Genomic DNA, 24,407 nt, shown 5'->3' with positions numbered 1-24,407 from the left:
CTCCAACACATGCTGTACAATGAAGGAATTATCAGTTCCAAAATTTAGATAGTGTACCCACTTTTGCTTTTGTATACCTATCTGCACCTCCTGAATGCACATACTACCCAGCATAATTCTCTCATAATTTATTAGTTTTCTCAATCAAATTTTCCTTTGGTACAATTAGGAATTTACACATTAGTTTGAGTGCCAGAGGAAAGCAGCACACTACCTCCAATGCTACCTTGCCTAGTAAAGTTGCTGAGGACAACTTTACTGGAGTCATTGGACATCTTCCACCTCGAGAAACTTTGGTGTGTACATTCTGAACCCAGACATTGCTAATCATCTGCTACGTATTGAATTGAATGCGCTACATCACACAGCACCGTCCACTGTGTGTGTCAAATCAGCGCATACTCCTAATAAAGTTGCAACACAAAAAGCACACAAAGAGTCCAAAAAAAGCTTACATGAGACCACAGCTTGCTCTCCTCACTCGAGTCCCGAAAGTTATTTTAAATAAAGTATAGCGATCAAATCATCGTGCCCAAATCTCTTCATAGCCCAGGAGGTGAAAGCTCTTACCTGCCATTCACAGTTTACTGACAATTCTCTCTAACACCTAAATAAAATTTACTGTGAGCCTGATGATCAAATTAGGGTGCTCATACTACAGTATGTAATGTTCCCACATGACACTCTTTCAACATTAATGAATGTTGCTTTCAGTAAATATACTGTATTATTACTGCACAACAATGTTGCACACTATGGGTCTACTAAATTATCAAAAATAATTTCAGCTTACCATTTTTTGTGTATTCTTGTTAAGATCTTTGAGGACAACTCGCTTTACATTATATTCCTGCATCCTCTTCACTGCAGTAGGTTTTGGCTCAAGTTTCATGACACCAGACACAACTGAATGGAGGACCGAGGCTCCTTTAGACACTCTCGCATGTGAAGCTGGATATATGTTTTCAATTTGCTCTTCCATTGTAGATACCTTTAATGAAATTTGTAATCTTCATTAAAAAAATACAAATTTCCAAGAAAGAGGTTTCACTACATAAGAAAAGAAGGAAAGTATATAGTGTCTTATTACACTACTGCACCAACCCAAGAATGGTGCTGTATGCAGCTCAAAGTTACAACCCATCTTTGGTCTTGAAATCAGCAGCCTCTGAGCTGTGACACTGTCATGAAAGCTGAGTCCAACCACATTTTGAGGAGTCATTCTGCCAATGACTTCAGTACCTGATCTGCAATACTGTCTCTGAGACAGCTAAGAAGCATATCTTGCAGTTTGTCAGCAACATATGCTTTAGTTTAGGGGTTCATTGGCCAGTTAATTAAATCTACCAGACCACCAATTGATTCAAATGGCTCTGAGCACTATGGGACTTAACATCCATGGTCATCAGTCCCCTAGAACTTAGAACTACTTAAACCTAACTAACCTAAGGACATCACACAACACCCAGCCATCACGAGGCAGAGAAAATCCCTGACCCCGCCGGGAATCGAACCCGGGAAGCGAGAACGCTACCGCACGACCACGAGATGCGGGCCACCAATTGAATTTAGTGTTTTGTTGACACTCTTCATAAACTATTAATAACCCCTGCATATGACATATAATATGTGCCTTAACTTTTGAGTCTCTACAGTCATGTCCTATAATAACTGAGATTGAATGTGACAGCCAAAACACACACTTTGTTATTTCAAAGTGGTATGTGTTTAATCTATTTTTCATCACAGAATTCAGAAGTGGTTATGAAATGGATATTTACCATCAAACACAACCATGCCCCGCTACACGGTATAGAAAGAAAAGTATTTCCACCTACACATCTGCCATGTTATGCATAGCACTCAATTTTTTTTCCAAATCGTGTACTCATATTTATGCCCAGCGTTCGAAACTTTATGAAATTGTCTACTCATAAACACCACGCATAAAAATGCTCGAATCTTATTATGCCTACTTGGTGTAGTCTTAAACAATATTGGCACAAGAACCATTTAACAGATACCACCTGATTACATATTTTCTTTATAGTACTTTTGATTGGAATAATCTTTTACACTTTAAGCATTGCTATAATCATAGGACGTAGATTTTCACAACACACACTTCAATAAAATGGAATACAACTAGATACAATCTTTGAACGAAATATACAATTTTGACTTCTGTTGATTGTACCAGCACAGTAGGGCTCATCACTCTTGATTTACATTAATCATGACCAATTATTTGAAACTTAAATCTAAAGTTTAATGATGACAGAAAGATCTATAGCATGTCTCAACAGAAGCTGCCATACTACATAAAGAACTCACAGTGAAGTTAATGGAGAGGATAAATTACTTTTCAATTTAATTCTTTGTGTTATACGTATTTCTGTTTCTAAAACCTTTTCTATGGTGTTAATTCCCCATAGAAAGAAGCTGGATATTTAAGTTTTATGTACTTATACAAAGTGCAAATAATAATGCACAAAAAAGAAAAGAGGTGGGTAGAAAGAAACAAGAACAGAAGTTGAGTGAAGTGAAAATTAAATACCTCTTAAGCAAAATTTAACAAAGAAATGATAACTATAGTGACCTTTCTCCTTCTACCTGAACATGCTCTCCTTTAAATTTGATCAGCCCTGAGTAAATGGAGCAAATCACAAGTGAATAAGGCAGTGAACATAAATTTTACTGCAATGTTTAAAGGAGTCTGCATCCAAAAAATGAAATTAAGAAGGAAGTACTTCACACAACAGTCCATTATTACTTTCTGAAAATTTTGCACATTGTACTAGCCCAATTTTGTCAGATATTACTATACACAAAAATGATCTTTGAATATCAAAACTAAAGAAGTATATTATAAAAAAAAAATTGATTCTGAAAACAAATATTGACAGACAAGAAAAGAAAAAAGGGAGCACTATTTAGCAATTGTGATAAGAGTTGATAAATACCATTCAAATGTGTATATAGGTTATAGGATGAGGTAAACAAAGAATTGAACTAGTAACAGGTTATAGGAAGAGGAAAACAAAAAATTAAACCAGCTCTTCATAAACTTTTTATTTCTGTTGAAACAATATAAAATTATGCAAAAAACCATGAACAGTTGAGAATTACTTGCTGGACTAAGTATGCCATTGGAACCACCACTGTAAATAAAATAGCGTAGCCAAAATTCATCGTCTAATTTTTTGTCAGTAGATATATCAATAAACAAAAGATTAGTTGCACAGGAAGTCTTAGCGTTCTCTCCCATTCTACAGTTCCAGAACAACCAGAGAAAATTCTATGTAGGCCTACTGCACAGGAACAGAAATATTTTACAATGCAGCTAGAAGTGTAGCATACACATACAGCAACTGTAATTAACAAAATGCATACAAGAGGTGCAAATAAGTTTTAGTTACATGCTTATTGTTTATTATGCAAAGTCTTGAGTGCCTTGGGACAAACTGTACAAACTGGGTCTAGTGTGAATCTTTTACTGTTTACAGTTCATAAAATAAATCACAGAGAGCAAGAAGTAGGGGATGCACTAATACAACATCAATGCAAATAGTATTACATAATGACTTGGTGAGTTTTGTATTTTCCATCACGTGTTTTTGCTGTTGAAGCTACCACATTTGTAAAATACACACACTCATTTTACTGATGCAAATTAGGACTTATGCTGCAACAAGTTCCATTTGAAAAAAGAAAACATAATGGAATTTTCGTATAGTAAATTCCACTGTCAAAACTGTAATGCAGTCTGTAACAATTTTTCATACTAGTACTTTATTGTGACTTATATTCTCTGTTAACAAACACACACATCAAAAATGCCACTGGTAATGCAATGTAACATCAAACTTAGTAGTCATGCAATGGTTACCACTCACTTTTTAACTCTGTTTATTTTCATTGCAATTATCTTGATAGTTAAATAGATTCTGAAATGTTTCAACCTCCTTACAAATTACAGGTCTAGTGTAACAACATACTCCCAAAAAATATATGTTATAAAAGGAAAAGACTAAGTTCTACTTAAAGCTTTATTATCTTATCACAAGAGGTGTTTAGTATTACACCCTTTACATCAGAACCTGATCTTTGTATTTAACAATAACAAAAATAGTACAAACTGATTTTGTAATTTCTGAAAGCATCTACACACAACCAATGACCGAAGTCAACTTTTAATTACAAGATTTTCTCTCCAACACTACTTATGTAAAGTAATGGACATGTGGAAAAGTGCAGTATACATGAAGAGAAAAGATCTGAAACAATTTTCCCCAAGCAAAGCATTACATCATATTTTGAATCTCATAGTCTGCAACTTCCACAATATCACATTTGCCTTCAGCCCTTCATGCCAGTGACATTTGCATTCATAATATACATAGCGTAAGTGTTATTTATTTAGTAAGTTTTTCGGCTTAAATAATGTCACCATTTTATTAACCTACATATGACACATTTAAACTTTTTTTCCCGTAAAAGAAGAATTCCTATGTCTTAGAACTTGCACACAATTTTTAAACCTAACTTGTTGATCACAGCTTATATTCTTAGTGTTTCCTTCCTTTCTTGTTCCCTTCAAACATGTCATTTATGTTGACTATGTCGTTCCTCCTGCATATACCAAATCAAATTCAACATTGTCTAGAATTCCTATCATAGCATCATCAGGTAATTCAAAATCACCAAAGCCAACTTCTGTATTATCTGTATTAAATATTTCATCATCTTCAAGAATGAAAGCAAGCTCTGGTGGCAATTTCCAGGTTTGTGAAGTGAAGCTTCTACAGTCTGGATCATGACATTTCTGATAGAAACAAGCTTCTGCCAAATTCACTATGTATTTGATGTTATTACTCCGGTGTTCACGATTTATATTATGACAGAATCTGTATCCAATAATGTCATATGAAATATACCCATTGGAACTGAAATAGGCCCAACGCCAAATTCTTCCAGGAGCTATAAATTTACTAATAAAATTGTCGATTTGAGGATATGGTGAATTACAGGCCGAGGAATAATTTGAGTGCCTTTTTAGTTTCCTTCCTTGCTTAAATGATTCACAGTCTGAACCATAATCCAGAACTCTCCCGACTTCACTGGAAAAGTAAGTAACTAGTGACTCAAGAAAATACCACAATTCCAATTCATTTTGATTTTTCAGTGTTGATTTAAACTGATCTTCTTCACTAGTTGCTAATGGGTTGTTTTTCATATATTTTGTTGAACCATATACCCTAAAATGTCTATTTTTAGTGTAAACACTTTGGTCACAAAACAGGACAGTCTCACTTCTTCTCTCCCATACAAACAATGACTCTAACTCTGACAGCTGAAAAAACTGTCGCAGTAGATGATCATCTGCACTGACGCTGTGTGTAATTTCTTGGCAAATATATTTGACAAAATTTCCTACGCAGTAATTACAGTGAAATGCAGCATTAGGCATGATAAATATCAAGTGCCTACTGAATTTAGAAGGAGTGCTTGAATCCATATCTATTACATTTTTTCGAGAGACTTTTACATTTAATTCTTTATCAAGATAAAGAAATACAATCTTCAAAAACGTTTCAATCATTTTTGGCCCATTACTGGTTTTATTTGAAAGTTTGTCAAATTCCATGTCGAAATAGAGTTTGCAAACCGTATGCTCTACTATAATTTCATAAGAGCATCTTTCGTGAACTTTTCTCTGAACGTCATAATGCCAAAATACCTTTGGATTAGCAACCAGGAAGCTCCTACGACCCAACCGGTGTTGAAATGCAAATACCATTAAACCACACTTGCCATTTCCAAATTTTAAAGCTGCTTCTTGTTTTCTAAACACTTCCCAAGTACTACTTGGGTCATTTGCGTCCGCCAGTCTATGGCGGTATTCAACCACATACTCATCTATCTCTGCCACTGCTTTTACTTTTCTTGAATGTTTTTTACCATAAAATGTGGCAGGCGATAGACTATTTTCCACAGTCATTGTGTATGTAGAAATTTCTAATATTTCAGCACACTTACGGCTTCTACGTTGCTGCACAACGTTTGCACCGTTCTTCGAGACTGGCAATGTCATAACATATTCAGCTCGCCTCCTGTCTATCCGGCGTCCTTATTTGGGACAGTAAAAACCGTTACACAAAGCAAATACAGAAAAAAATTTTTTCCACAAATGTAAACTAAATTAACAATAAATACTACGTACCACTAGATATCTTCGACAGTCCTATTACTATAATCGATGATAAAGTTATCACAACACAAGCAACCGCCAAAACAAATACCACATTCAAATCAAGAGGCGGGATCGAAGATCTTCGACTAAAGATATGTGAACAGTTTTTACTCAGTGTGTCTTTGAATTCACCATACATTAGACAATCTCTGGAGGAGCATTGCTTTTTGCGCATTTTGTCGATGTCAACATTAACACCGCCAAAATATGCTCGAAAAACACGGTTTCACTTGTATATTACCGCGTTTGCAGCCCCCTTTGAACAACAATCCAAAATTCATAGTTTTGTGCCACTCTTATATCATATTCGATAAGCTACAAGCAAAGTAAAAGAATTTAAATTTGAAATGACCGTCACTGAAATATGTCAGGACCTTAATTCGCATCATAACCGAGTGCGGACATCAGCAGACGAAAATTCAGGCCAGGCACAAGTCTCTTTTCAGAGCAGTGGTGGGTTAAACTGCTTTACAAAACGTTAATATCTCAGAATGCGGATAAGTAACTTGACAGATGTGGATAATGATTTTGTGGATGCGGTGTACATATGGACGGCGGCATTTTTCCTGTCCGCGCAGACTTCTAGTTACCGCTACGATGTAAATCTTTGATATTGAGATAAGATTATTTTGCCCGCTGGTTTTAAAAAAGCAAAAAAAAGTGACGTAAGAAAATAAATATGTTGGTGGCTTAATTTGTTACGTAGATGTGAAACGCTTGGAAGCAGTGCCAATGCACTTAACACTGAATTGCAGATCCAGCCTTCTTTAGATTTAGTCCAGAATTTTGCACATATGTCGGCTTACGCCTTTCGCTGGCTCCTTATTACACCTGACAAGGAAATTTACTAGCAGCAAGATAAAGCAAGTTCGCAAGAAGATGAGAACTCTCCGTGCTGGTAACGCCAAAGGGGAGACGAGGCAAACGTCTTATGATGCTTTGCTCAAAAACCGACAGCCAGCTGAACACTAACGAACACTACCGAATGCGTACCGAAAAAGACTGAATGTTATTGTCTCGCAGTGGTGAATGGAATTGAACACTACAGAAACAGCATTTCATCACGCAAACACTTGCAAACATTGATGTTATGCTTTCGCTACTTAATTGTTTCTCACTGTGAAAAGCTAAGCACTAAAGATGAAACAACATTATAGGCAATGTTTGTTTTAATTACGAAGCAAGTAATGTCACGCAGAAGAGATTAGAAATCACGTGTTTCTTAACTTTTGCAGGAACTTCAGAGACACTGTGGGCACCGAGTAAAGTTTACGAACCAAACACGACTGAATGTCGTTTCCTCAAATTCGTCTACACATATGAGAATGCAGTTTTTCCTGTTTTAGTTCGCTCAGTGCTGACCAGGCTTAATACGCCATAGGACCACATTCCCAGAATTAATTACAATGTTTAAAGTCCAAAAAAGGTTGCACACAAAGATCTCTCTTAGCAAATACTTAATGAAAGATTCCTTTCTATCATGCTAGTGTAGACTGAGCTACTAAATGTGTTAATGGTATATACATATTTTTCTGATAGATAGTAATTGTTACAGGCAATGTCAAACTGCTGGATACGGACCCAGAAATATTGCACAATAGACTGCTGTGTGATGTCCATTTTCATGAAAAGTCATTCGTGAACAGTACGAAACAACGGCTTATGCACTCGGTAGTTCCTGTAAAATCTACATCTGACACTGGTTCTTCAGCAGTATGTGAGGGAACTAGTGATAAGAATAGTTTGTTATCACCTGAACTGAAAGTGAAGAATCCAAGGAGAACATACAGTGCAGCTAGTCACCTTCTGGTAGAAACAAATGCAGCACCACAAAAGTGTGAACCATTTCCAGAACTGAAAGAAATCATAGAAATGCCTGCGAGACAAGTTAAAAGAAAACTCTGTATGCTACGTCATGATGATGAGGATACTCCTAGAAAGCAAAAACTGAAACAGAAAATACATAATGAACACATCACTGAAAAACAAAACTTCCTACTTGTCAAAAGTTAAGAGTAGATTATTGCATTGTAGGAGCTCAAATAATATTGCCCATGTGTTAAGCAGTTTCTGCTTCCCATCTGATTTCTCCAGGGCACAGGCTGCAATGCAGTGCAAGAGCAAAAAACGTCCGTGGTCTTCTATCGAGAAACATCTCTCTATGCTGTTTTACAAGTCTCCTGCAGCATATAAATTTTTGCGAAAATTGGGTGTCGTATTACCTGGACTGTCCACAATTAGACGCTGGATTGGCGTCACAAAATTTCTACCAGAGTTTAACAAAAACCTTTTTAGTCAACTTAGCAAGAAATTTGAGGCACAAACTTATTTAGAAAAGGCATGTTTACTATCTTTTGATGAGATGTCGATATGCGCCATCTGGAATATGCAAAAATCTCGATTTAGTAGAAGGTCTAGAAAATTTGGGTGATAGGGGAAGGAAACCACTCCTGCAAATTATGTACTTGTTTTTATGTTTAGAGGCATCTACAGTAACTGGAAATTGCCTGTTTCATGTTTTTTGTCTAATTTAGGAGTAAAACATGCGGATTTATTGGGACTCTTACAGGAACTAATTATTTTATTGCAAAATGCAAACCTAGAGCCAAAATTATTCGTTTGTGATCAGGGAGCTAGTAATTGAAGTGTTGTGAAGCATTTACATGTTACGCCTGAGAAACCTTATTTTAATGTAAATGGACAGAAATTGTTTTATATTTATGATGTCCCACATTTATTCAAAAGCATATGAAACAATCTGCTTAGTGGCGACTTCATTTTCAACAATCCTGTTGTTTTATTCGAAGATGTCAGGTAAACATATGACATTGATAAGAAGAACAAAAAAAGCAGAATATTGGTAAAACTCACTGACAGTCATTTGCAACCTGATTTATTCCAGAAAATAAATGTAAAAATGGCAGTCCAGGTCCTCAGCCACTCTGTTGCTGCAGCTATCAGAACTTGTGTAGCGAGTAAAGAATTGCAGAGTGATACAGCAGAGAGCACAGCTACTTTTATAGAATTTATTTGTTTGACGTTTTGAACAGCAGGGCAGCATTTTCCTCTAATCCATATAGGTGTGCATTATCAGAACAATACCCAGTAGTAATGGAAACGCTACAGAATGCAAAGGATGTCTTAAGTACCATAAATAAAACTGAAAAAAAGACAGGTAAAATAACGACACCACCATGCATTACGGGTTTAATCCAGACTGTGAATGCTATAGCTTAGTTTTTTCTTGAGGAACAAACTGTTGGCGTTAAATTTTTACTGCGCAGCAGATTGAATCAAGATGCTCTTGAGAATTTATTTTCTGTGTACCGTCAGAAAGGAGGCTATAACCGTAATCCAACAGTTAGAACACTAAGGTAATTGTTCCGAACAAGCACTATTAACTCACTAATGAAGCCTTCTGACGCTTCAAATTGTGAGAAGGACACTGACAAGATGCTGTTACTGAACAATTGTGTCTTGCAAAAAGAAGGTGATGAATCTCAGCTGTTCGAGAGCTCTGGAAACGTCGGAATTCCGAATACCCCTGGTTCCTCTACAGATGAAGAAGGGAGTACCATCGCGGCCGACGATTATTTGTCTTCCTCACAGCAAGACCTTTCCTCTGAACAGTGTTCAGTAGCATATTTTGCTGGCTACTTAGCACACATATGCATCGAAAGGTATGGTTGTTTGAGATGTAAGGAGACGCTTACATGTAGCAGTGAGCTTCAAGAGAAGAGGGAATTATTTATTCTCCATAAAAAATACGCAACTGGGAATTTGTGTCATTCTTCAGTGTGACTCAGCGCTCCAAATGTTGAGTTTAGCAACGTTATTGAAATGTCTTTACAGGCATATGAGTCCTGTTTTTTACAGGTTACTTATAAGAGAAATATATAGTTTAGGATTGTTAATTACATCAAATCAATACTTGAAAACTTTCACTGGTTGGACGATGAGGAATGTGGAGAACACAGACTCTTCATTTTGAATCATCTTGTGAAATGCAAATTGTATTAGAGTTGCAGAACAATGTTCAAAGACAAGTGTAGTAGAACACTCTCAAAACTGAAAATTATAAAAAATATGTAGTTTATTCATATTGTATTTAAGTACCAAATAAAGATTCTCCGTTAGGCTGCACAAATAAGTTTCGTTGACTTGATCACTCTACCACGTTTAACTAGAAAGAAGTAATGTGTTAAATCTGAGAAAAACAGTACTGCTTGTGACAATAGTAGATGTGCTGACCGCAAAGTTAAGATGTTTACCATAAATTTTTTTTACTCACAATATTTGAAGTTTCACAATATTTATTTCTTTCGAAGATATCGTTAAATGCGTACATGAAATTATATTCGTTTACAACTAACAGTAATGGCTCTGAGCACTATGGGACTTAACATCTGTGGTCATCAGTCCCCTATAACACAGAACTACTTAAACCTAACTCACCTAAGGACATCACACACATCCATGCCCGAGGCAGGATTCGAACCTGCGACCGTAGCAGTCGCGCGGTTCCGGACTGAGCGCCTTAACCGCGAGACCACGGCGGCCGGCAACTAACAGTAATCAAATGCAAAGTGTGGTTATACTTAAGAACGCTTACAGAAATACGAAGAAAGGAAGCAAAATCTGTTTCTTAAACTTATTTACAGCCTCAACGTGAAAAATATATTGTCATTATAACTCACCTAACCCCTATACATACTCTATACAAAATAAATAATTATGTCGGTAATGTCGGACGCGAAACCCACTGCTCAGTGCAATATTTGTCAGTAAATTAACGGATTATATTTCAAAGACGTTGAGAAGATTTTGAAAACTTTCTAGTGTTAACCTGCACGTGGAGATCTTTTTTACCACCATAATCCGTATCAGAAGAGCTGTATAACAAAGAGGAAATAGAAGGCGAGTGTAAAACCTATGCGACTGCATTACAGTCTGCATTTAAGCAGCAACTCACGAGAAATGTTTGTGTGTTACTTTTCATTTCGCATATGATTGCGAGAAGTATCCCTACAGTAGAAATAAACTTGGTTTGTAGAATTACAGGAGCGAATCTATATTCGTCGATTGAAAACTCGGGAAAAACCATTGCCGATCATATTCTACAGTCAGCTGTGTGACGAATCCTTTTCGCGTGCAGCGCTCTAGCCGAACACAAATCATCGTCATTCACGTCACCGAAGATACAGCGTTGCCAATTCCGCGAGATGGACAGGTCAGTTAGCATTGCAGCGTCGCCTGCGACATCTGTTGACCGACGGGAAAACTATTTTTACGGTTGCCTGTTCCGCCGTGATGAAGGTCAATCTGTTTCTTACGTGATCTGGGGTGATACATTACCCATGTTAAAATGGACCGCTTACCAATTGCGGAAAAGGCCGATGTCGTGTTGATGTATGGCTATTGTGATCAAAATGCCCAATGGGCTGTGCTATGTATGCTGCTCGGTATCCTGGACATCTTCCAAGTGTCCAGACCATTCGCCGAATAGTTACGTTATTTAAGGAAACAGGAAGTGCACAGCCACACGTGAAACGTCGATCACGACATGCAACAAATGATGATGCCCAAGTACGTGTTTTAGCAGCTATTGCAGCTAATCCGCACATCAGTAGCAGACAAATTGCTCGAGAATCGGGAATCTCAAAAAAGTCGGTGTTGAGAATGCTACATCAACATCGATTGCACGCGTGCCATATTTCTATGCACCAGGAATTGCATAGTGATGACTTTGAACATTGTGTACAGTTCTGCCACTGGGCACAAGAGAAATTATGGGACGATGACAGATTTTTTTGCAAGCGTTCTATTTAGTGACGAAGTGTCATTCACCAACAGCGGTAGCGTAAACCGGCATAATATGCACTATTGGGCAACGGAAAATCCACGATGGCTGCGACAAGTGGAACATCAGCGACCTTGGCAAGTTAATGTATGGCGCGGCATTATGGGAGGAAGGATAATTGGCCCCCATTTTATCGATGGCAATCTAAATGGTGCAATGTATGCTGATTTCCTACGTAATGTTCTACCGATGTTACTACAAGATGTTTCACTGCGTGACAGAATGGCAATGTACTTCCAACATGATGGATGTCCGGCACATAACTTGCGTGTGGTTGAAGCTGTATTGAATAGCATATTTCATGACAGGTGGATTGGCCTGCACGTTCACCGGATCTGACGTCCCCAGATTGCTTTCTGTGGGGAACGTTGATGGACATTTGCTATCGTGATCCACTGACAATGCCTGACGACATGCATCAAGGCATTGTCAATGCATGTGCGAACATTACAGAAGGCGAACTACTCGCTGTTGAGAGAAATGCCGTTACATGTATTGCCAAATGCATTGAGGTTGACGAACATCATTTTGAGCATCATTTCTCAGAAATGATAAGTTCACAAAGGTACATGTATCACATTGGAACAACCAAAATAAAATGTTCAAACGTACCTACGTTCTGTATTTTAATTTAAAAAACCTACCTGTTAGCAACTGTTCGTCTAAAATTGTGAGGCATTTGTTTGTGACTATTACAGCGCCATGTATCACAAAGCGAAAAAAATGGTCCAGCTAGAACATTCATATTTCTTTATGTACTACATGAATGTGTAATAAAAAATGAGGGTTCCTATTTAAAAAAACGCAGTTGATATACGTTTGACCTATGAGAGCGCCATCTAGTGGGCCAACCATAGCGCCATCTGGTTTCCCCCTTCAAGCTAGACAAGTTTCTTTCTTTGCAGTTCTTTCGTTTCACGCTTATTTCGTGACATATTTGGCCTGGTCACGATCAATGGACCACTCTGTATACTGAAGAAAATTAGGTCCTGTAATGGGTAGTGGTTACGTTTATGGACATTGTGTTCCCTCAGTTGGCTACCCTATCCATAGTTCATTATCTCTGACTGTTATAGAGAGAGATGTTTTTGTATCTGTGGATAGTCAGCAGCTGCCTGTTGTCTATTACGTGCATTTGAAATCATAATTTACACTTTTTTGCAGGAGAATTTTTCGTCTACAGTTTTTTATTGTGTGCTTTGAACATTTATTATTATAATGTTACTGTTGAAACAGTGATATGTGGGAACTATTTTGTATAAAACGACTGTTTACAACCATACACATTTGTGGACACAGTGCAATAGGTAACATAACGTGAAACACAACGTAACCACCAGTGTCTCAATTATAAAATACCGGTTTTGTCATTTTGTTACTTTCATTTATTTTACAGTTTCTCTTCCACCATTATTATGAATGAATCGAAGGAAAACATTGAGCCCAGAGGAAATTTTACTCAGTTTAGATTCTGTTGATGATGCCAATTGTTCTAATTTTGATGTAATTACAAGTGATCAAGACAGTGATATTCCTGATGACGATTCTGACGATGATAGTGTTGTTGGTGATGACATTGTTGCTAGTGATGATTTAGCTGTTGATAGCGCAATTCAGTAAGTAACAGTGCAGACCAATAGTGCAACTACAAGTACAAGTTCCACAGTTTCGAATTCTCCGATATCTTCTTATATTATGTGGTATCCAAACAAGGACAACGACTTCGTTGGTAACATTCCTGCATTATGTGGCGTTTACAAAAGTAACAGTGATCCTTCAGTAGAAAAGACACCGTATTTTTACTACTGCAACTTATTCACTCCTGAAGCACTGGATGTGATCGTTAGAGAGACAACACGGTACGCTTTTTCAAATGGTGAATGCAATTTCTCTGTGTCAGTAAGTGAAACTCATTGGTTCTTAGCGATTAATTTGATTATGACATATATAAAGTACCCAAACTATCGAATGTACTGGTCAAGTAACCCACCTTTGAGAATGGATCTTATTGTTGACATTATGTCACTAAAGATATTTGAGAAAATAAAAACGTATTTACATTTTGTGGACAATGACGAAATCCCTGAAAACGACACTGACATATTTGTGAAGGTGAAACCAATTTTGGGCATACCGAAAGAGACAATTTCAGGGCCAGTAACTCCTATTGAATATCAATCTATAGATGAAATGATTATCCCCTTCAAGGATAGAAGCAGGGCAAAACAGTATATAAAGTCTAAACCAAAAAAAGTGGGGATTCAGAGCATAGGTACAATCTAGCTCAGATGGATATGTGACATTTTTTTGAGATGTACCAAGGGTAAAAACAGGAACAGAATAATACACTGAGTCCTAACTTTGGTCCTATTGGGAATAATGTTGTAAGATTGAGCCAGGGCTAGAAGGAAAGAATCACAAGATCATTCTTGACAATGTATTCATAACAGTCCCATTGCTTTTGTATCTGAAGCAAAAGAAAATTCATATATTGGGAACCATAAGGTCGAACAGACTGAAGGGTAGAGAGGGTAAATTGACTAACAGCAAAGCTCTAATGAAATCAGGTCGAGGTTCAATGTCTATTGCTACTTCTAATGACAAAATTACAGTTGTGCGTTGGGTGGATAGAAACACATGGTATCTACCTTTGCTGGAGGGATACCGACTGATATTGTCAAAAGATGGGATGTGAAGAACCACGCTCGCATAGATATAGAAAGGCCATATGCTGTACCATGCTACAACAAATTCATGGGCGGAGTAGACATGACTGACTGAATGGTTGCACACTACCTGCACACAATGAAGAGCAAGAAGTTTTATTTGAGAATATTTTTCCACTTTTATAATGTTGCATTAGTAAATGCATGGATTCTTTACAGAAGAGACACTGAAAGAAATATTTCTTTTGTGGAATTCAAGGCATCAGTTGCTACAACAGTTATAGAGCTTGGAAGCCTGCAAAGGAAGTGTGGCAGACCATGCTCACCTGATGAAAAGGCGATGCACTGGATGTTCTGCAGATATAAGACTGGCTGGAATAGCCCATTATCCTGCAAAAAGGGAATGTAAGAGTCCTCCTAGATGCAGAGATAAAAACTGCAAAAGAAGAAACATTTGCAAAAAATGCAAGGTTCCTGTTGCCCAGAATGTATGGAGTTCTTCCACAATATATGACGTGAACAATTTCATGTTACTTGAATTTTGCCATTATTTATCACATTTTTTGGTTTCTTTATATTTTCACCATGTTTGCTCTAATGTAATCTGCTATGCACCTTGTACACAAATATGGCCACTTCCTATTTTCATTGTTGTACAGTAAATTGAAGCATTTATTGAAAATACATTTTTCTAATGACTTCCTTATATCTCAAATGTAGTGTTAAAAATAATGGTCAGAATTGAAATTATTTAAAAAATTCGTCCCTGAAGAGGTTAAACTGTCCTCTTAGGCTCTTCAGTCACAGCAATTCAAGCTGTCCTCTTACGTTCCTTCCTAACAACAAATTCGGAAATCACTAAATATTTATTTCATATTTCGTTCTCAAATGAGACTGTATGTAAATAACATCCTATAATGCAGAATATAGGTCTATTACATTTATAAGAAAGTAATAGAACGTGTTAACATCACTAACATGAAAAAAATACCATATAATGGAATGCAAACTAACAACTTTCGACTCCAGAAACCATGATGTTATTCATTGTGCTAGCATTTAACCAAGCGATGTTACAATCCGGTCTTGGTTATCATACTCAGTCTTGAAGGCTTGTAATGTCGATGCATTATTATGTGGCATTTAATGATAATGATGTTTGTTGATAAATTGTCAATGTCCCACTACATTGAAACCATATTCTGCAAATTACAAAACAAGTGTGTTTCATTCTTAATTTGTAAATTGTTGATAATAATAACTCACTCCTAAGGAACACTCTTCTGTGAAGGCATTAATCATCGATAAATCACTACGTGAAATTTTGTATTGTGGCAATATTTATAATAAATGATGTATAAATGACGTATTTTTGTAAACCTCCTGTATGTGCTCATGAAATCTTGTGACACGCCCGTGTTGAATGTTAATCAAAGTCGGTAGCCGATGATGGAGTCATCGATATTGTGTGTGTGACGCCAAAATGACGTCACATTTGCGGGAACTTTCGTGAAATGTGCATTACTGAAATATATGAAAGGAGAAAATGTTGGTGTTGTATGAGTACATTGAAGTACTGATACCACACTGAGCTGTTTTGATTGTATTTTGAACAACCGTTTTAAGTCTACTTTTATGTGTGAAAAATGCTTAGGATTGTTGAGCAAAATCTCTGGTCATGTGCAGCGGCCATTTCTTGGTATTCATACACATAAAACGTAAGAAATCCAAAGGTCTAAAACTGGCCTTTTCTTTTAACAGTAGTGAACCTCAGACAAGACTGTGTAGCGTCCCCAGTGCTATATTACGAAAAGACTTGAAAAACAATATTGATAAAGAAGAGACATTCAAAAATTGAATAATATATTTTTATCATGTAGCCATAAAACAATATTTTCTCTGTCGAGAAATGCAAGGAAATGCAATGCAAAGAAATAATTTATGACAAAATGATCTAAAGAGACGACAATATATGCTCTTTTGTTAATTTTTTTAGTCGACTTCACTTCTTCACTTGTCTTGATGATGTACAGACGGACATCTTGCGAGTGCTGGCAAATGTAAGCATATTTGTATGAGTTAAGCATATAATATACTGATTTAATATTATTGTGCACTTTCATATCCGCCTTCCTTGAATTAACCTGCATTCAAGTAATTTACAGTTCAACAATCGCAGCGGCCGATGCAGCCAACGACGCCATTACGTGGCGATATTAACTTATGAAAAATTAGCGGAAGCGGAAAACTCGTCCGCTATTAACATAATATTAATTTTTCTCCACAGCCGCCCGGCGTTGCAGAAAACACTTGGCTTTAAGATTCTTATTTTCAGTACCATAGCCAAGACCCAGAGCCAGGACTCCGACTACAATACAATGGTTAATGGAGGTAAGAAAAATACTTTCGCGCGTGTGTGGGCCGCAGTTGTAATTAATAACTAAAGATCTTTTGCTTTAAAGTGAACTGACTAGCCGAGTAAATTAATATGAAAAGTTTATTACATTGTTCAGCTTATATGCTCATGTTTTAAGATTCAGTGAGTCTAACATTCATTAACGTAACAAATAATTTGAAATTAATATTATTAAAAAGGAGAACTTCAGGAAAGCATTTAATCGTAAAATCAATATTAAATGAAATATCATTTTTATTAAGGCCGACCACGTAAGGCCCGATCAAAGAAAATATGAAATTTACTAAATCTGACTCTATTGTAATGAATGTAATTATTTATGTGTCCAATTGTTGTAAAATATTAATGCTTATATGAATTCTTTTACATGTACAACAACAAAACCACACCCTGAGGAGATCTGGAGACGAAAAAGTGTAGAAAAGAAAAAGATTTGCGAGAAAGAAAAATATGTAAGGTAAGGCCTATTGTGCAAGCATCCTGTGTACCTCTGTGCGGAATATCGAACCCATGTGCACATGAGATACCTTCGGTGTTTTGTGTATTTATGTGTTTATTTTTGGAGGGGATAATTATTCGTTTTGTTTATTTATATGTTTATTTTTGGAGGGGATAATTATTCGTGTGTGTATCAGTGTTAAAGATTCGTCAGTGGCTTAAAGTGAATTTATTATGGGTAAGATAGGACAATCTGAAGCATCCGTACCAGACGAACAAAATTTTGTTAATATGTAAAGTGAGGGTCATTTGCAATGCGCAAACGAATCCCAAGCCACCGCCTCAGATAACATAATTTCCGGAGCGGGGGGCGAGGATCTGTGGACGGTGAATGACGCTCCACAGCAGAATGGGAATAGAGTAACAACTCCACTGCCACAGGGGGGCCAATCGAGTGCTAGATTAAGCAGCGGAACACCAGTATGCTCACCGATTGCAGACAAATTTGCAGAATTTCTGCGCAGGTTAGGAGAAAGAGATAGGGAGAGAGATCAGAAACTGGCTCAGATGCTCCATGAGCAAGAGCAACACAGAGAACAGAAAGAAAGGGAAAAAGAAAGAATGTCAGAACAGAGGGAAAAACAAAGAGACGAAAAACTGGCTCAGATGCTACATGAGCAGGAGAAAAAATTTACGCAAATGCTACATGACCAAGGGAAAGAATTTACGCAAAAGCTCAGTGAGCAAGAGCAGCGCAGTGAAGCGAAACTAGACCGTATAAAAGCGAACTTGCCGAGATGCGGGACGCGTGCAAAGAAATACCCGATCTTGTACAAAGCTTAGCCGGCGAGATGCAAAAACTACAGATATCGCAGGCTAGGCTTGAAGATAATGTCCAGACTTTAACCAACCGCGTAGATAATGTGGAGATAGATGCACGGAAAAGTATTGACGCATATTTGGAAGTGCAAGCTCAAAAAGTAGAAAAAGAATTAAAGGATCGCGAGATATCTGCAAAGATTGAAAGCGACGTAAAAACAGCTGTAGAACAAGCGACTGCGGCCGCGAGTGTAAATATTGACGCTAGCGCTGCCGCACTATGTGCCGAATTAACACAGATCAAATGCCGTGTGACAGCGGAGTTGCCAAATTGACAACAGGAGGTCGCGCGGAGACTGTCTGTGTTGGAAACAAATGTAAACAGTGGCGGACAGATAATGAATCCGACTCCGCGTACTGATTACTATAACAACGCTGACGGTAGGCAGGGTGCGAGTGCGCAACCGCAACCTAATGCGAATTATGAGCACGAACAACATGCGATACCGTGCAGCGCACATCACCAAGTAATGAATGTCACAGAATGTAGCAATCAGATGTGCGAAAAAGAGGACAATATAATAAAACACAGGACATTCCAACCCTTCAATAGCGAAAAACGAAATGTCCACCCCACTGTATTTATTAAGAGCTTCAGGAATGTGATTCCCAGGGCGTGGACGGAAAGACAAAGAATACAGTTCGTGGTCTCCTTTACTCAAGGTGACGCGGCACTGTGGGCCACCGACGTGTCCGAAAAATGTGTAACGATGCAACAGTTTGAAGGTGCATTCTTGTAAAAATTCTGGCCCGATAGCGTCCAAGAAAGACTACGAAAGGAATTATACAGTCCTGAAATGTACAATCCTAAGATGGGAACGTTACGCAAATATTTCGAAAAGTATATAAACAAGACGAGGTACTGGGACGAGCCAATGTCCGATCGTCACATAATCAGATTAATAAAAATGAAGTTACCCAGTGAAATTAAAAGATATTTCATCAATGTGCCGGAATACGATATAGAACAATTCATGGAAATAGTTGATTCTGTTGACTTATTGATCGAAGATATGAAAACCGAAAACAAGTGGAACCATGCAGGCTGTAATCAACAAAAAGCCGATTACAATAGCAGCCACAGCAACGGTAGTAACTTAGTACCAAATGGTAATGGGAATAGGCAAGGGCACCGGCAACAGAATCGAGGCACAAACAATGGCAATGGTTATAACGGCAACGGTTGTAATCGTCAAAATCGAAAGAGACATCATGATGGACGCATGAGTAATGGATATAATGGTAACGGCAATCCGTAATGGCGGAATAACCGAAACCAGTGGCGTGGTCGTAACAAAGCGACACCACAGTGGCAACAAAACACAGCGCCACAATGAAACGCCAACCCAGGTCCATCACAGAGCATGTCAGGAAGTTACAACCGACCACTGCAAAACCAGAACCATACACAATATCAAAATACGCCATCGGCGAGGCAGGGCGGCCAACCCAACAGTAGCAACAACAACAACCAGAACCACAATGTGAGGTTAGTGGAAGTGACAGACAACTGTCAACCCACTAATGCTCATCCGTTAAACTAACGACACCCACAATACGCTCTCCGTTGTTGGCTGCAGGATGGTGTAGTGAGGGCACATTCACGGAACTGATAGCCATGAAAGTCAGGGAGTCAGAACATTTGAATGAAGCACAACAAAACGAATTGACTCAGCTACTTACAGATTATGAGAATGTGTTTTCGGAAAAACCCGGTGTTATCGAGGGCTACACCTATAACATCGAAGTGGTACCTCACGATACTTTATGTCACGCAAACTACACCATCCCGTGGTGAAATAAGGAGGCAATTACGAAGGAAACAAGAAAAATACATACAAAGACTTAAAGAAGTTCGCTCAGTAGAGCAACGTTTACATATATGAGTAGTAGGTTAAGTTTATAGTGTATTTTTCTGTGTGTAAATGTTCAGATTTTAGGGTAACATTTAAAGACAATGAGGCACACAAGATTAGTGCGATTCAATTTTGTAGATGTTAAGGATTAATAGTATTTTTAAGTAATTACAAAAAAATGAACGTAGGTTTAAGAATATTTTACAAATTTCATTTTTAAAAATGCTTTAAAAATATTTAAAAAAAATTCAACAGCATGTAATGATGAAAGAATTTTTGATTAGTGTCATGAATATTTTTGAACTGTAGTAGTAATGAAACTTATGAAATTCAATATTATAGTGTATATGTTGTTCCATGTATTTATGTCTATACCGATCCTGAAATATGGTCAATCATAATTTACTTAACAATATGAGTGCAGGGTGTACATCACCCAAGGTACCTCATGTGTTGTGGACAAGGTACAAAGCAAATCAGTAAATGCGACTACCGCTAAGCACTGTTAAAATATATTACCATCTGCTAAGGCAGAGATTTGCACGAATTTGTAGTGTAAACAAAAGTCAAAAATCTAACATTAATCTAGGAACTTGCACGCTAGGCCTAGATTATAAAATGTGTACAATAATGCGAGAGGCCAAGTCTTGTAAAGTCGAACCTGGCTCTGGAGGGCAAGTACGCAATAAGTGGGCAGACGTGACATGGGGACTTACCTCAGATGAGACGGAAATACAACTGTATAGTCAAAAAATCTGAAGGCAAGTACCACTCTAAGTGGAAAATGGAAAGAGATAATTAGTGCGAGAGACTGGTAAAATCCAGCACGAGCCAAAATCCAGTTCAGACTGAATGAAATACATTAGTATTTGTGAAGTAATCCAAACAGTTAGTTTAAGCAGTGTGAACAACTGTGAAGGTGAAACTGTAATACGGACAGTGAAGTGCTAGTATTGAACGTTCAACAGCGGTGAAGACGCCAAACGCCAATATTACGCACGAAAAACTGTGAATTTGCTTATAAATCTGAACTGTTAACGTGAAGTGAACCCACAGTAAATATTTTTGAGACAGACTGTAATTTCAGTGAGTACAACAATGCGAGATTGGAATGCGATGCGTGGACTGTTGCAAAACAGCGACCGCAGAAACGGCGAATGTTTGTGCTAAGCTCGTATTGGGACACTCACCAGTGCCTGCGAGTGCGGCGAAAACATAAATAATTTTGTCAAGACAAAAACTGACGTGTAATGGAAACAGTATTGCATCAAAACTGCATTCACGGGAGAAGATCCATGTCATGTATTCTGCAGGACAGTGCTGGGGCTTGACACTCGGAAAATGGCGAAAACTTAACAACAACTGCCGCACTAATAAATGCTTCTTTCCCACTAGCGTAACCATCTGCAGCGGGAAACAAATATTACGTTGGTTGTGTGTATGTTTCATGTACTACGTCGGAGATGCGTAGCAGAGCTGACTCCTGCCAACAAGCGCGGGAGGCGAATATCATCCCACTCCGCCACGCCCGGGCGAGACAGAAGCGCATCGCCGACCGTGCAGCCGATCAGCTGATTCTGACGTTCCAAGATGGCGAGAGACACGCTGGCGTCGAGCGGGCGTTGACCTCTCCGCAGCCGCCGCGACCGCCGAGCACCGAACACACCAACCGACGCCGTCGCGAGCTAAACGCCGCGGCGTAGATCATCAACGACACCGCAATCAATTGTTATAATGACCTCATTTCTTTGCATAGTGCAACAAAACATTATTTGTAATGTATGCACATCCTGTACTCCAATGACATCCCAGAAACATTTAGGTGAAAGTGACCCAAGCAGTTAGTCTGTCGCTCCGCCGAGGTTTTCTCCAGGTTTCCCTACGGTCGCGCCAAATGGGGAGCGAACAGTTGACACCCCTGGGACTTCAAATATTCCGGACTAACTCGTGCTCGTATACTTTTGAAGACCGCAAAAGTTGCGAACCGAAAAAGAAGCAGCCAAAATGAAACTAATTGTATTCTATGTCCTTTTGTACATGACTGTATACGTAACCAATTGTATATTATATTGTTATGTAGATAACTTCATCTGTATTACACTTTGTGTGCAACGCACCTCAGTAATTACAACATACGATGTCACATATGTAAACTGTGAAAGAAAAATCTGCGTGTGGACACTGTGGACATGAAAGAGGAAATATTTATTTCAAAAAACACGAACATTTTTTATGACATAAACATTTCCGGGGGCAATGTAGCGTCCCCAGTGCTATATTACGAAAAGACTTGAAAAACAATATTTATAAAGAAGAGACATTCAAAAATTGAATAATATATTTTTATCATGTAGCCGTAAAACAATAATTTCTCTGTCGAGAAATGCAAGGAAATGCAATGCAAAGAAATAATTTATGACAAAATGATCTAAAGAGACGACAAGATACGCTCTTTTGTTAATTTTTTTAGTCGACTTCACTTCTTCACTTGTCTTGATGATGTACAGACGGACATCTTGCGAGTGCTGGCAAATGTAAGCATATTTGTATGAGTTTCTAAAATGCAGTTTGATTGGTTCCCTTTGCTAAGCTGCTTCAGGCTGCTGGCTATGCAGTGCATTGGACTATGCTTCAGCAGATGCTGGCCTGTAACCTAGCCTTATTATGAGTGTGTCATGCCTCCCTCCCTTCACTACATCACGTGTTTTATGTGTCAGGCATATTACTACAGTGCATTTAGAGAGTGCACAGATTATTAAAATAAATCTCGCGTTCGGCGATGGTAGTGTTTCAGATTTTTTTATGGCTCAAGGACATTTAATGAAGGCCTGTGAAATATATGAGGGCTGGAAAAATATGACATGCTGCACTAGGCGAAATTTCAGCACTTATCTTAAATGTATATTTTGCACAAGTCTGATACAGAACACCTTCGTTCCTTACAAAGGCATTCTCACACCTCCATTGCATATTCTGCTTTGCAAGTAAGTTAACAAGAAATCAACAGATAGAATGTATCATAGTAATAGGGAACAAAAATCGGACACATACTGTAATCATTATAAAAATTCAGTTGCCTTTTTGGAATTTACTTTCAATTTATTGCCTTTACCATTAAATTAATAGGCGTAAAATATTAATAGATAAGATGGGATCAACTTCATTTGTATGAGTCATTGTCCACTTTCCTTTGTGTAGGTGCCTATAAGGTTTATCTTCATAAACAAAAGAGATGTATTAATTCATAAGGTCGTCAGTTGAATGCGCCAAAGAAACACACACCAAAAAAAGTTTTGCATCACCTTGGTTCCGAAAGTTCTGGAACCTGTACAGAAAATTGGAATAGAGATAATCATAAACATCATTTCCGCTCTTTTTATTGCTCATGAAAACCAAACTGCATGTTGTACCACCATACAGCGAGACCTTCAGAGGTGGTGGTCTAGATTGCTGTACACACCAGTACCTCCAATACCCAGTAGCGCATCCTCTTGCATAGATGCATGCCTGTATTCATCGTGGCATACTATCCACAAGTTCATCAAGGCACTGCTGGTCCAGATTGTCCCATTCTTCAACGGCGATTTGACAGAGATCCCTCAGAGCGGTTGATGGGTCACATCTTCCATAAACAGCCCTTTTCAACTTACCCGAGGTATATTCGATAGGGTTTATGTCTGGAGAACATGCTGGCCACTCTAGTCGAACGATGTCATTATCCTGAAGGAAGTCATTCACACGATGTGCACGATGGGGGTGCGAATTGTCGTCCATGAAGATAGCATTCATGTATCGTACAGTAGTTATAGCGCCTTCTATGACCACCAGCAGTGTGCGTCAGCTCCACATAATGCCACCCCAAAACAGCAGGGAACGTCCACCTTGCTGCACTCGCTGGACACTATGTCTAAAGCGATCAGCCTGACTGGGTTGCCACCAAACACGTGTCCGACGATTCTCTGGTTAAAGGCACATGCGACACTCATCGATGAAGAGAATGTGATGCCAGTCCTGAGCGGTCCATTCGGCATGTTGTTGG

General features: G+C 38.2%; 1 protein-coding gene across 1 annotated transcript in view; it reads right to left on the bottom strand.

Annotated features, from left to right (window-relative positions):
• LOC124613874 (transforming acidic coiled-coil-containing protein 1) overlaps positions 1-6,311 on the bottom strand; it is a 191,626-nt gene extending 185,315 nt beyond the window's left edge. The window contains exons 1-3 of the mRNA XM_047142601.1: positions 6,224-6,311; positions 5,741-6,129; positions 794-991 (exon numbers count right to left, since the gene is read on the bottom strand). Coding sequence (XP_046998557.1) covers positions 794-991; positions 5,741-6,094 — 552 coding nt within the window. The 5' untranslated portion in view covers positions 6,095-6,129; positions 6,224-6,311. The remainder of the gene's footprint in view (positions 1-793; positions 992-5,740; positions 6,130-6,223) is intronic.
• Positions 6,312-24,407: the final 18,096 nt, after the last annotated feature.

Source organism: Schistocerca americana, chromosome 4, assembly GCF_021461395.2.
Source record: "Schistocerca americana isolate TAMUIC-IGC-003095 chromosome 4, iqSchAmer2.1, whole genome shotgun sequence".
NCBI classification, from domain to species: domain Eukaryota; kingdom Metazoa; phylum Arthropoda; class Insecta; order Orthoptera; family Acrididae; genus Schistocerca; species Schistocerca americana.
Note: the sequence above shows the minus strand (reverse complement) of the source record. Positions and strands in the feature narration are given on the sequence as shown.